At 37.2% G+C, this 12,664-nt stretch overlaps 1 protein-coding gene across 1 annotated transcript in view; it reads right to left on the bottom strand.

The window, feature by feature from the left end:
* Positions 1-12,664, bottom strand: part of LOC127856584 (ATP-dependent RNA helicase DHX8-like) — a 57,653-nt gene that overhangs the window by 40,950 nt on the left and 4,039 nt on the right. The window contains 6 exon segments of the mRNA XM_052392880.1: positions 2,344-2,505; positions 3,322-3,381; positions 5,450-5,538; positions 7,988-8,155; positions 10,296-10,381; positions 10,691-10,825. Of these exon segments, the coding sequence (XP_052248840.1) occupies positions 2,344-2,505; positions 3,322-3,381; positions 5,450-5,538; positions 7,988-8,155; positions 10,296-10,381; positions 10,691-10,784 (659 nt within the window). The 5' untranslated portion in view covers positions 10,785-10,825.

The raw sequence follows: 12,664 nt of genomic DNA, 5'->3' as shown, positions 1-12,664 counted from the left end.
AGGACATAATACATGTGTGTAAAGTGCCATCCAAGATTAGCCTGTGCAGTCTTCACAGGCTAACCAGGAACAACACTATGCTTTTATTGTATTTTTCGTTTAACCCTTACTGCGCTGGAACTGAATTTTAAAGGCCTTTGCAAACAGTTTAGATCCAGATGAGACGCCACAGAATGTGGCGTCTTATCAGGATCCAAACTGTTTGCTATTCTGATAGTATTCTTTGAAAAAAATCTAAGAAAATGTTTATTTAAGAAATTCAGCAGACGACATTTTAGCAGACGAAAAATTTCCCAGCATGCAAAGGGTTAAAGAAAGTCTCTTCTTTGTGAAAATCAATGTCCATGATTACCCTGAATGGACTGTAAAGACTAACCTGGGACAACTTTTTATGCACATGCATTAAGCCCTGTTTTTCCAGAATGAGGCTGACTTGCAATCCTACTAAATGTTTGAGGCTGACTTGCAATCCTACTAAATGTTTGAGGCTGACTTGCAATCCTACTAAATGTTTAACAAACATTGCTAGTAAGCAGTTGTATTAAAGGGACCTTTCACAGATTTTGGCAAGTTTTGAAGATTGTCATTAAATGCTTTAAATAGATAAATGTATACATCAGAAACAAAGAGTTTCAGTATAAAACAAAATAAAATGGAAAACAAAAAAGTTATCCTCAGCTGGGCTCAAACCACTGGCCATTGGAGTAAAAGTCTAGCGCTTAGATCACTCGGCCATCTGTGCTAACATTACAGATGTGGTATTTTATACTTTAAATAAGCAATCATCATATTGTTGCAAAATGTATTAACACAACAGAACTTTCCAAATTATAGAATTGGTTGGTTTGTAATGCTTTATAATTTTCAGGGTTTTAAATTGTCACAAGATGCGTATAATGGATATTTTAGGTAAATTTTCAGTATAACTGTTTCCTTGCAAAAACATAACTACAATTAAAATTTGCAAATATGAAGTTTTTTTTACATGTTTTGTCAATTTATCAAAACAATAAAAGGCCCTTTAAGGTAACACCTCTTGTGATTGTGAAGGGTTTTCACTTGCACAATACTGAAAATAACTTGGATTATAACATGACCTACAAGCCAGGAGTGAAATAACGTAATGCTCAATTTTGTTTATTACACGGGTGTTATTACACTAGTTATATAACTGTGAAATGACGTCATTTTTGTGACAAATGACGTCATTATTCCAGCGAATTTCTTCAGTTAAACTCTTTTACAATGCAAATAAACGGTGAAAAGAGTATAAAATAAAGAGAAAATTTGTTGGTCATGTTATAAATAGAATGTTAGATTCATGGTCATTTTGTGTTTTTATCTTTATTTAGATGATTTGTTTAATAAATTCAATACAAAACGACCACTCATGCAAGATTCTATATATAAAAATTAAATGATTTTGTAAAGTTGAAACACAATGCAACAGATAGTCAACAAGACACCAATTATTTTAAGTATTTCATTGTTGCAGTTAAGCATCAAAGTAAATTATGCAAATCACTTTAAAGTTAATGAACAGTCACTATGTTGTCGCAATTACATCCATACTGAATAAAATAGTTGCCTAAGAGAATATACATATATATTTGTAGATTTTCTCATTTGTATTGCAATTCAAAGTATAACAATCATTACAACTGTATTTCTTAAATGAAATACAGTTATCTTGTCTTCAACTCTGACAAATGTACCAGAATATTGTTATGTATATAAATGTAACCTGCTCCACCATTGTCAGATTTTTATATATAATTTTTCTATATATTTGTTGCCATAGCAACCAGAAGTTTTGATGTAGGAACAAAATGAAATGACGTGCATAATGTCCATATTGCCATCTATCCATGTTTCAAGTTTCATGTAAAATATGAAGAACATTCAAAGTTATTGCAGGATCCAGAAAAGTGTGACGGACAGACTGACATACTGACAGACAGACTGACAGACTGACAGATAGACTGACAGACACACAGAGCGCAAACCGGTAGGGGACACCAAAGCACTTGTGGCATGTTTGCACTGGCTTAATATACTCTTGTGATTGACTTTCATAAATTGGCCTTTTAATCAAGCTGCTTTTGTACATTTAGTGCAAAGGTACTAAGAGAAAACATTATCTTTTTTTTTAAATCACCAATTTTGAAAAAACTGTGGTGAGTATTGCAATTTTGTCGTCATGGGTGACAAATGGAAGTGACAAAGGGAACCCTGACACTATAAAGTAACTAGCTGCCTTAGTCAGGTGTTTAACTTCAAGCAGTATGTTCCATAATTCTGAGTGAACACTACATACCATACAACTATTACACTCCAGTCTACCTGTTCCGATCTTTTCTCTCCACACTTCTGCTCCTACTCCTACTGTATGAGCGATCCCTTTTTTTCTTCCTCTTTCTATCTCGTGACCTTGACCTTGATTTATTGTGTGACCTTGACCTTGATCTGTCACGAGAACGACTTCTACTGCGTGACTTTTTCTTCCTGAAAAATTTGGCAACATGATTTTTTTCTAAAATATATTAACTGTTTGCTAAAATATGTTAACTAAGAACAAAAGGCAAATAAAACATTTAATAATTTGTCATTATATTTTAAAGTTTACAAAACTTTCTTGTTTAAAATTCAATTCATTTTTTCAAGTTATGCAATGTTTTAGGTATAATTATTATTTGTGGGGACATTAATTGTCATTGCTTTCATGGTTTCATCAATCTTCAAACCTGAAACAAACAAATCAGAAAATTACCAACACAAATCTCTCTCTTTTTTCCTATATCAGAAATCCACAAATTAATGTGTCCATTTAAGTCATTCTGTGAAATACCATCAAATTTAAAGCCACAAACCTAATTGATATTATATTAATAACACATTTTTGTGACATCTCTTAATATTTAGCTTTTTTGCTATTATTAGATATTGTTTTACAATCGCAGATTGTTTATATTTGTTCTAATCCCCATTTGTATATGAAATTAAACATAATTGAGCCGGCGATGGGAAAATGGAACTTAATGCATGTGCCTGACGTGTTACCTCAGATCAGCCAATGCACTCAACAGAGGCTAATCAGGGATGACACCTCAACACAGGCTAATCAGGGATGACACTTTTTGCCTAAACTGGATTTTCACTAACATGAGATTTCCTTCAAACCAAAAAAATATCATAAAAGCGGAGTGTTGTCCCTGATTAGCCTGTGCAAACTGCACTGGCTAATCTGGGATAACACTTTCCGCACAAGAATTAAAGCTTGTTTTGCTAGAGCTAGGCTCAATTGTTTCAACATTTACTCACTTTTTCCTTTTGGGTGATCTGCTCCTACTGCGACTGTCCTTGGCTTTGCTTTTGCTGCCCCTAAAAATAGTAAATGATCAATTAAATAAACCTAATTCTGTTACCATTAATAGAGAAATAATCGATATGTAGCAGGGTTCCGTATAAGGAGAACTTATACTGTCTTGATATATGAGCTAGCCGAGTTCGATCCCAAGTATAGGGAGTTTTCTGGTTGGGTTACAAATTTTATAAGTAAAAATTGAACAAGGGATGTTTGTAAAACATGCATGCCCCCCATATGGGCTCTCTGTTGTAGTGACAGCCATTGTGTGAATATGTTTTTTGTCACTGTGACCTTGACCTTTGACCTTGTGACCTGAAAATCAATAGGGGTCATCTGCGAGTCATGATCAATCTACCTATCAAGTTTCATGATCCTAGGCATAAGCGTTCTTCAGTTATCATCCAGAAACCATGTTACTATTTTGGGTCACCGTGACCTTGACCTTTGACCTAGTAACCTGAAAATCAATAGGGGTCATCTGCGATTTATGATCAATGTACCTATGAAGTTTCATGATCCTAGGCATAAGCGTTCTTCAGTTATCATCCGGAAACCATTTTACTATTTCGGGTCACCATGACATTGACCTTTGACCTAGTGACCTCAAAATCTATAGGGGTCATCTGCGAGTCATGATCATTGTACCTATGAAGTTTCATGATCGTAGCCATAAACGTTCTTGAGTTATCATCCGGAAACCATTTTACTATTTCGGGTCACTGTGACCTTGACCTTTGATATAGTGACCTGAAAATCAATAGGGGTCAACTGCGAGTCATGATCAATCTACCTATCAAGTTTCATGATCCTAGGCATAAGGGTTCTTGAGTTATCATCCAGAAACCATTTTACTATTTCGGGTCACCATGACCTTGACCTTTGACCTAGTGACCTGAATATCAATAGGAGTCATCTGCCAGTCATTATCAATCTACCTATTAAGTTTCATGATCCTAGGCATAAGCGTTCTTGAGTTATCATCCGGAAACCATTTTAATATTTCGGGTCACCGTGACCTTGACCTTTGACATAGTGACCTGAAAATTAATAGGGGTCATCTGCCAGTCATTATCAATCTAAGTATGAAGTTTCATGATTCTAGGGATAAGCGTTCTTGAGTTATCATCCGGAAACCATTTTACTATTTCGGGTCACCGTGACCTTGACCTAGTGACCTGACCTAGTGACCTGAAAATCAATATGGATCATCTGCGAGTCCTGATCAATCTACCTATCATGTTTCATGATCCTAGGCATAAGCGTTCTTGAGTTATCATCCGGAAACCATTTTACTATTTCGGGTCACCGTGACCTTGACCTTTGACCTAGTGACCTCAAAATCAATAGGGGTCATCTGCGAGTCATGATCAATCTTCATATGAATTCTAATGATCCTAGGCCCAAGTGTTCTTGAGTTATCATCCAGAACCACCTGGTGGACGGACTGACAGACCGACCGACATGTGCAAAGCAATATACCCCCTCTTCTTCGAAGGGGGGCATAAAAAAGTCTATCAGTATTCCATATACTGGTTTGGTTAGAGCAGAAGAAACTATTGAGAGAGCAGAAGAAACTATTGAGACATTTATCATGGAAATAATGAATTAATAACAGAACATTGTTGCATATCCACACCCAAGGCCTCTGTTCCGAATAACTGGGAGGCATGGATTAGAAAAGCCATGGTTATTGGAAATGCCAAAATAATTGTTCACACTTTGTATAATTTGAACATTTGCTATTCATCTGAAACTGCAATGACAAACTTCAAAGACATCTGTTTTAATTTAGTCTGGAGCTGGATAAACCAGGTTCATTGCATGTGTGTAAAGTGTTGTCAAAGACTAGCCTAATAAAGGACAACAATTTCCTCTTTTATATGTATGGTATCTCTTTATTAATGGAAGTTTTTGCGTAGCAAAATTCTAGTTTAGGAGGAAAGCATGGTCCCTGATTAGCCTGTGACCTTACACAGGCTAATCTGGGACAACACTTTACTCTAAAACTTTAATTTTGCTAAGCAAATACTGCAATGTACACTTCATTTTCCATAGCCAGGCTTTAGTCAATTCCCTACTCACATGGTCTTGGCTGTGGTCATCAACGCCTCCAGCTCTCCCATCATATTGTCTGCAACATCTTTGTCTTTAGCACAGTCCTCAGGCAAATCCTGCAAAAACACAACTATTGCACACGCGTTCTGGGAAAACTGGGCTTAATGCATGTGCATCAAATGTTATTCCAAATTAGCATGTGCAGTCTGCACTGGCTAACCATGAACAAACCTTTCTGTCTAAACTGGAATTTTTTTAGAGGAGACTACCTTTAAACAAAAAAAAACTATTAAAGCAGAAAGTGTTGTTTGTGGTTAATCTGTGCTGACTGCACACACTAATCTGGGATGACACTTGAGACACAAGCAGTAGAACTTGGCTCATTATTCTGACTGCACACACGAATCTGGGATGACACTTAAGACACATGCAGTAGAACTTGGCTCATTATTCTGACTGCACACACGAATCTGGGATGACACTTAAGACACATGCAGTAGAACTTGGCTCATTGTGTCGTATGAAAGAAAATAACTCATATACTCACAAACTTGGTGGTTTAGTCAGAGTTAATTAGCAATTTATTTAAGACATTACACACATCTGGGCTGGGCGAATGAGCTGTTTACTTTGTTGGTATGACTTTGGAAAAACCTGTTTTCACATATATATGTCTCACAAATAAACATTATCAGGGCTTTTTTGGCCCGATTTTATAGCCAAAATTCGGCTTTATTACCAATTGCAAAAAGTATACTTTTTTCCCAAAATTTGCTAAAAAATTCCCAATTGGGGAAAAAAATGCTAATGACATCGGCTGTTTTGCTTTTTAACAAAACATAGTCCGTACGGGTTTTAGACTTTACCTCAATTTGGATTATGTCAGCATTATTCGTGTGCACGATATTATCCGTGTTGTTCAGGCGCTTATTATATTTGCGATGAAATTTAAGCGTTTTGCAATTCAGCTGAATGGAACACAAAGATGTTGCGCAATTCAAAATATTACACGAAAAAGATTCCTAAGCAAAAACGTGGCAGCAAAACGAAAACTTTTTTAAGCAAGCGTCATTAAAAAAAACATCGTCAAGAAGTACAAGTCTTCCCATTGAAACTCATTCCATTGTTAAAGATAGTAATTTAATAACAAGTGACTCTTTTGCATCGTCATTGTTGATTTTCGAAAGCAAAGTGCTGACTGATTTTCAACATGGTGATAGCAGTAGTTCTTCAGAGGAAGATGAAGCCCCTCCTAATAAAATGGTGCCTGATGTGACTCAAGACTTTGTGTGAGTTTATTATGTTGTCATGATGGTGTTTGTGGTGTTTGTGATTAAAGGTGCTGAACTCATTCATGTAGTTTTAAATCCAAATTTATTTTCCCAATTTCTTGAAAATGCCAATAAAATTCCCAATTTCAAAGCCATGGGCTATCTTCCCAAAAAAATGAAAAAAAATCTATGAACATAATTATGTGCATATCAACAGTAGGAAGACATGGCAAGTATATTGGATGAAGATTGTTCTTGTCAAGGAGATTGTAAATCAAAATCTAAAACAAAACAAGCTGTCAACTGCCTCCATGGTAAACGTCTACACAATTAAAGACAAATGTTTATGGAAATACACTAAATTCTTTCTATTTGCTTTAAATAATTGAGCCAAGATATTGAAAAAGAGGTTTTTAATGCATGTGCATAAAAATTGGTCCCAGATTGGTATGTGCAGTCTGCACAGGCAAATTAGGAAAGACACTTTCCACATAATCTGGATGTTTGCTAACAAGAATATTCCATTTAACATAAATGTGCCCTATTATTTATGCTTTATTGATACATTTTGATTAATTATTGATAAAACTTAAATTAAATAGAAAATTTTATTAAAACATAAAGATAACAGTTAAATGGATATTACTACTTCATAACAATGTTATTTATATACTTAACAGCTCTATTTTTGTTAATCTCAAACAATCAATTGTGAATTTGGGGACTGAGTTTGGAAAAAAATGACTATCAACCATTGGGAATATGGAAAAAAATGAGCTAATCAGGGAAAACTGGGCTTAAATGTATGTACACAAATTATTGTCCCAGATTAGCCAGTGCAGTCTTCACAGGCAAATCAGGGAAAAACTTTCTGCTTTTTGATTAGAGGAGACTTCGTTTAAACAAAAAATCAATAAAACTGGGGCAATACTTAAAGAACATGCATTAAACCAAGTTTTCCCAAAAAGAGGCTAAACTATTAGATAGTTAGACTAGAACTTAGCTCTTATACTTTCACGTCATAGGGTAACGCCAGGCCAGGGAAGAGCTTTCGGTAGTCAGTCTAGAACTCAACTCTTACACTTTCAAGTTATTGGGTATCGCAAGAACAGGGAAGAGCGTTCAATAGTCAGTCTAGAACTCAACTCTTACACTTTCAAGTTATTGGGTATCGCAAGAACAGGGAAGAGCGTTCAATAGTCAGTCTAGAACTCAACTCTTACACTTTCAAGTTATTGGGTATCGCAAGAACAGGGAAGAGCTTTCAATAGTCAGACTAGAACTTATCTCTTACCGGAGATTTCTCTTTCACGTCGTTGGGTAATGCCAGGCCAGGGAAGAGCTTTCTCTTCATTTCCAGGTCAGATAACTCTTGTGAGACTTTCTTCTCCGAAGTGATGTGCTTCTGTGGCTTGGGCTTCATCTTTTGTATCAGTCGAAGCAGGTTAGCAATCAGTGAATCCTGCACATAGATATTAATGATCATTTGAGATGGAAACAGACTTGATAAAGCCTCATTCTGGTAAAACTGAGCTTAATGCATGTGCTTAATCCTTTACCACTTAGATACGTATTTAAATGCATTTGTAGTCCCTTAGAAAGTTACATTAAATTAAAGGCCTTTCTAACTAGATCCAAGTTTCAAAGGTTTCAGTTTCAACCCTAAAAATGGTAAGCAGCAAACAGCATCAAAACCTGAAGAGACTGCAAGTTACTTGCAGGCTGTTCTGATTTTATGCAGTTTGCACATAGCCATTTACCTTTGCTTCTGAGTGGGAAAGAGTTAAGTGGTTGTACAGTTTACACAGGCTAATCTGAGACGAAACTTTCCGCCTTCAGTGAATTTTTGCTAAGTAGAGACTTCCTTTAAACCAGAAAAAACAATTAAAGCTAATATTGTCATTCCTGATAAGCCTGTGCAGACTGCACAGGCTAACCTAGGATGACACTTGATACTTTTCCAGAACAGGGCTCTATTTATTGCCTTCCTGAAGTAACATGAAAGAGTAATTAACTTATCTTTTGTCCACAAATGTGTTGCCGGTTATTAAATTACAAATAATAATAATGCTGTAGAAGATTGAATATATTCCTTTCAAAATATTTTTAAAATACTTTTGAATTGAAAGATGTCAGTTTTAATAATGCTTTGATTATTTTGCATGCTGATACATGAGGCATTGAATAATTTAGTATCGATGTATTTTACATTTAGTTTGCTTACAGTACAGACACCGTGTACTTAAACAAAAACGCCTGTCGGCGGTGTTCATTTTTCCCGATGGGCAATATTTTGAGGGGGACTGACACGCTACTGACCGCGGTGTTTAGCAAACACCCGAAATCGCCGCGATTGCACGCTATCGTTTACGGGAACACCCATGATCACCGTGATGCTGCGCAGCCACCATAAACGCCTGTCTGCAAGGGTCATTCACACGTTTTAAATGTACATGTACAAAAAAAAATCATATACTACATGTAGATATTAAATGTATGTGCACATGTATGCGTACTTAAATTCGGACAGTACGTAAAGTCCGTACAAAGATGGCGACGATCACAGCTTCATTGCTTTATCTGTCCGTTTAACCTATTTTAATCGCTTAGAGGTTAAACGACCTTCAACAGCTAATCGGTGTTAATCTTTTGTGTAATGTCAATAATGGTGTGAAAAAGCGCGAGTCAGTGTTTATTACATATATTCCCTATCAGAGCAGTATGTGCAAGAAAAATAAATGAAAAAATCCAGACGATTTATTTACATGCAAACGCAGTGTAACTGTTTACAGCTATTTACTGTCATTTTTACCCGTTGTCATAAAGTTCACGGGAAGCACGTGTTTTACATTCTGCGTATGACGCAATAAAATATTTTTATTTGTACATGATCATATTGCATTCAATCTCAATTTAAATTCGCTCGTCCAATGAAAGCTGTGTCCCATAATGTACTGTACTCTTTACACTTCTGCAAAATGGCGTACAGTAGGTATATGGTTGTGTTTATGAAATTCTTAAACATATTTATCGTCATAAATGTTTAAGATTATTTTTTCGTAAGTGATGATGTAATTACATTGGACTATCATTAGAAATTAAAAGCAGTATGTATACAGTTATCAAAATGATTCGGTTTATTTGCCACAGTATTTAAACAAATAAATGATCAATACATACAATAGTCAATACATTTATGTTCATTTATTTTTAGCGAACACGATGAACACCGGGGTAGATATTATGGGTCAGTGGTGATTTGTGGTGTTCACCTTATGGCAAACGGCCCCCGCGACATTTGATCTGAACACCCATCGCGGGGTTCATATTGGTAAGCGAACACAGTGAGATGATCAGCGCGGCGAGTGGCCTTATTTTAAGTACACGTTGTCTGTCCTGTATCTTCATACTTCAAGCAGCAATTTTTCAAACATCCTTTTTTGTTTGCACTTGGATATAATGTTTATATTTACTTAAAACAATTATGTTTACAGACGATTTGAACTATGCATTATATTTTGGCCTGAGGGCCTCTCACTACTAAATACATGGTGTTGTTGTTGTACATTTGTATAAATAGCAGAAAAGTATTAACAACTAACCCCAAATTCTGCTCCATTTTCTAGTAATACTTTCTTGAAAGCTTCAAAGGTGTCATTCTTCTCTGCAAGGGCTATGATGAATTCAGCTACAAATAAAACATAAAAAGGTAGTATAATAATTTATGCAGATTCACTTAATTAGATCATTTTGTTTAGGATATATGTAAGTGTTTAACAGTGAATTGTAATGCTTTTTATTATTTATGAAATCTATGGTATTTCAGGACACTGATATTTAAATAATATTTAATAAGAAATATAACATGTATACAAAAATAATCTGTGATAATGTTCTTACTGTGTTCTCAGAAATTCTTACTACTACCAACTTCTTTTATTTATTATAAAACATGCAAACATTTGTCCATTTTTTTATCACATTATGATTATCTTACCTAAATCTTTGTCATTCATCCCCAAATGGTTGTCAAGTTCTGTGCATACTTTGGAAACCAGAGAGAGATGCTCAAGTTTCTGTAGTTCATCCATGTTTGTGTTCTGTCGCAACTTTCAAACTCATTTGATGTGATCTGCAAATAGGAATAAATAGTTACTAACACCTGGACCTGTATTAACCAAACAATTCTAAGACTTAAGTATCAGAATAAAAATATTCTTTAAATTGGACCCAGCACAACAGTGGAAGCCCTGGAGAGAACCACTAGTCAACACCTCAGGAAGTGGCTAGGAGTTCCACCCAGCTTTACCAGTATTGGACTCTACGGGAAGAGCAACAAGTTAAAGGTCGCCGTGGTGTAATGGATATGGTGTCCGCCTAGCGACCGAAGGTCACAGGTTCGATCCCCACCTTGGGAGCGTTCTTTAGATCTCCCCCAAAGACACCAAGTACTGGTTCTAGGCCCAGGAAACGGACTCGAGAGCATTTATATAAGCCTAGTTAGGCTTTCGATGCAATCGAGCTAAAATAAATAGGTTTAAAACTAACAAGTTACAGCTCCTGCTATCTTCACTGGAGGAAGAGTTCAAGACAGCAAAAGCAAGACTTGTGTTGACCTTGAGGGACTCTCTGGATGAGCTCATCCGGGAGGCAGGGATCCAAACCCGAACGAGCAGGAAATAGTCAGCGACAGAGTCTGTGAGCCAGGCAGAGAACGCGCTCAAGCACAAAAACATTGTCGGAGTGACTGCTGTTGGACGTGAAGGAATTGGTGCGAGAAAGGTGGTACTGTGGCGACGATCAGACCAGAAAGAGAGGCGTGTGATGATCCAGTTTGAGGTCAGGAAAGCAGAAAAAAATGCCAGACAAGCAAGGGCTGTAGAAATGGGAGCGCAGGGAGCATGGACAACATGGGAAACCGCAGACAGGAAGTTGACCTGGGGAGACATCTGGAAGTATGAGCCTTTTCGGTTTTCTTTTCTTCTCAGGTCTGTCTGTGACCTACTCCCATCCCCAGCTAACTGGTGCCGATGGGGACTCGCAGAAGATCCAAAATACAGCCTGTGTGACAGAGTAGGCACCCTAGAGCATGCCCTGTCATCTTGTACTACAGCACTGACACAGGGAAGATATAGATGGAGGCATGACTTGATCCTCAGAGAGTTGGCTGACTGGCTAGAGAAGGAACGAAAGAAGGAACGTGGTACTTACCCCCGCCATGGGCACATCGCTTTCGTCAAATCGGGTGAGACCATGAAGACACAGAAACCAACAAAAGCATCAATTCTTGATGGCAGAAGAGACTGGAAGATGGAAGATGACCTTGGTAGAAGGCTTGTTTTCCCAAATGTGGTTCAGACGACCCTACGACCAGATATTGTACTGTGGTCAGAAACAGGAAAGAAGCTCATCACCATAGAGCTGACAGTACGATGGGAGGCAAGATGTGAAGAGGCCTACGAGCGGAAGAAGGCAAAGTACACAGAACTCATGGATCTGTGCAAGCAACAAGGCTGGCGTACTTGGCTATTTCCCGTGGAAGTTGGCGTTAGAGGGTTCTGTTCCAGTCCGTGCACAGGCTGATATCAGCAGTAGGAACTACTGGCAGGGAGAGACAAGTGGCTATTCAGAGACTGAGCCAAGCAGCTGAACGGGCATCAAGCTGGCTGTGGCTAAGGCGAGAGGAGAAGAGCTGGAGGCAATCAACCAACAAGTAGTGACTGATCATCACTGTGGGCCCACCGCTATCAGAATGTTAATGAAATTGTAGTGACTGATCATCACTGTGGGCCCACCGCTATCAGAATGTTCATGGAAATAAAAGGGCCGAAACATTCTAAGACGGCGGCATCCATGCTGATGATGTTGGTAGAGGAGCAGTCTACAACAAAGCACAGATTGGTTAGACTGTATTCAAACAAAAAATTCAATAGTTTCTTAAGTTTGAGTCAAACTTTGCTTTAACCCTTTC

Source organism: Dreissena polymorpha, chromosome 13 (assembly GCF_020536995.1).
Source record: "Dreissena polymorpha isolate Duluth1 chromosome 13, UMN_Dpol_1.0, whole genome shotgun sequence".
In the NCBI taxonomy this organism is placed as follows: Eukaryota; Metazoa; Mollusca; class Bivalvia; order Myida; family Dreissenidae; genus Dreissena; species Dreissena polymorpha.
The sequence above is the reverse complement of the archived record's forward strand: the minus strand, read 5'-3'. Positions and strand labels throughout refer to the sequence as shown.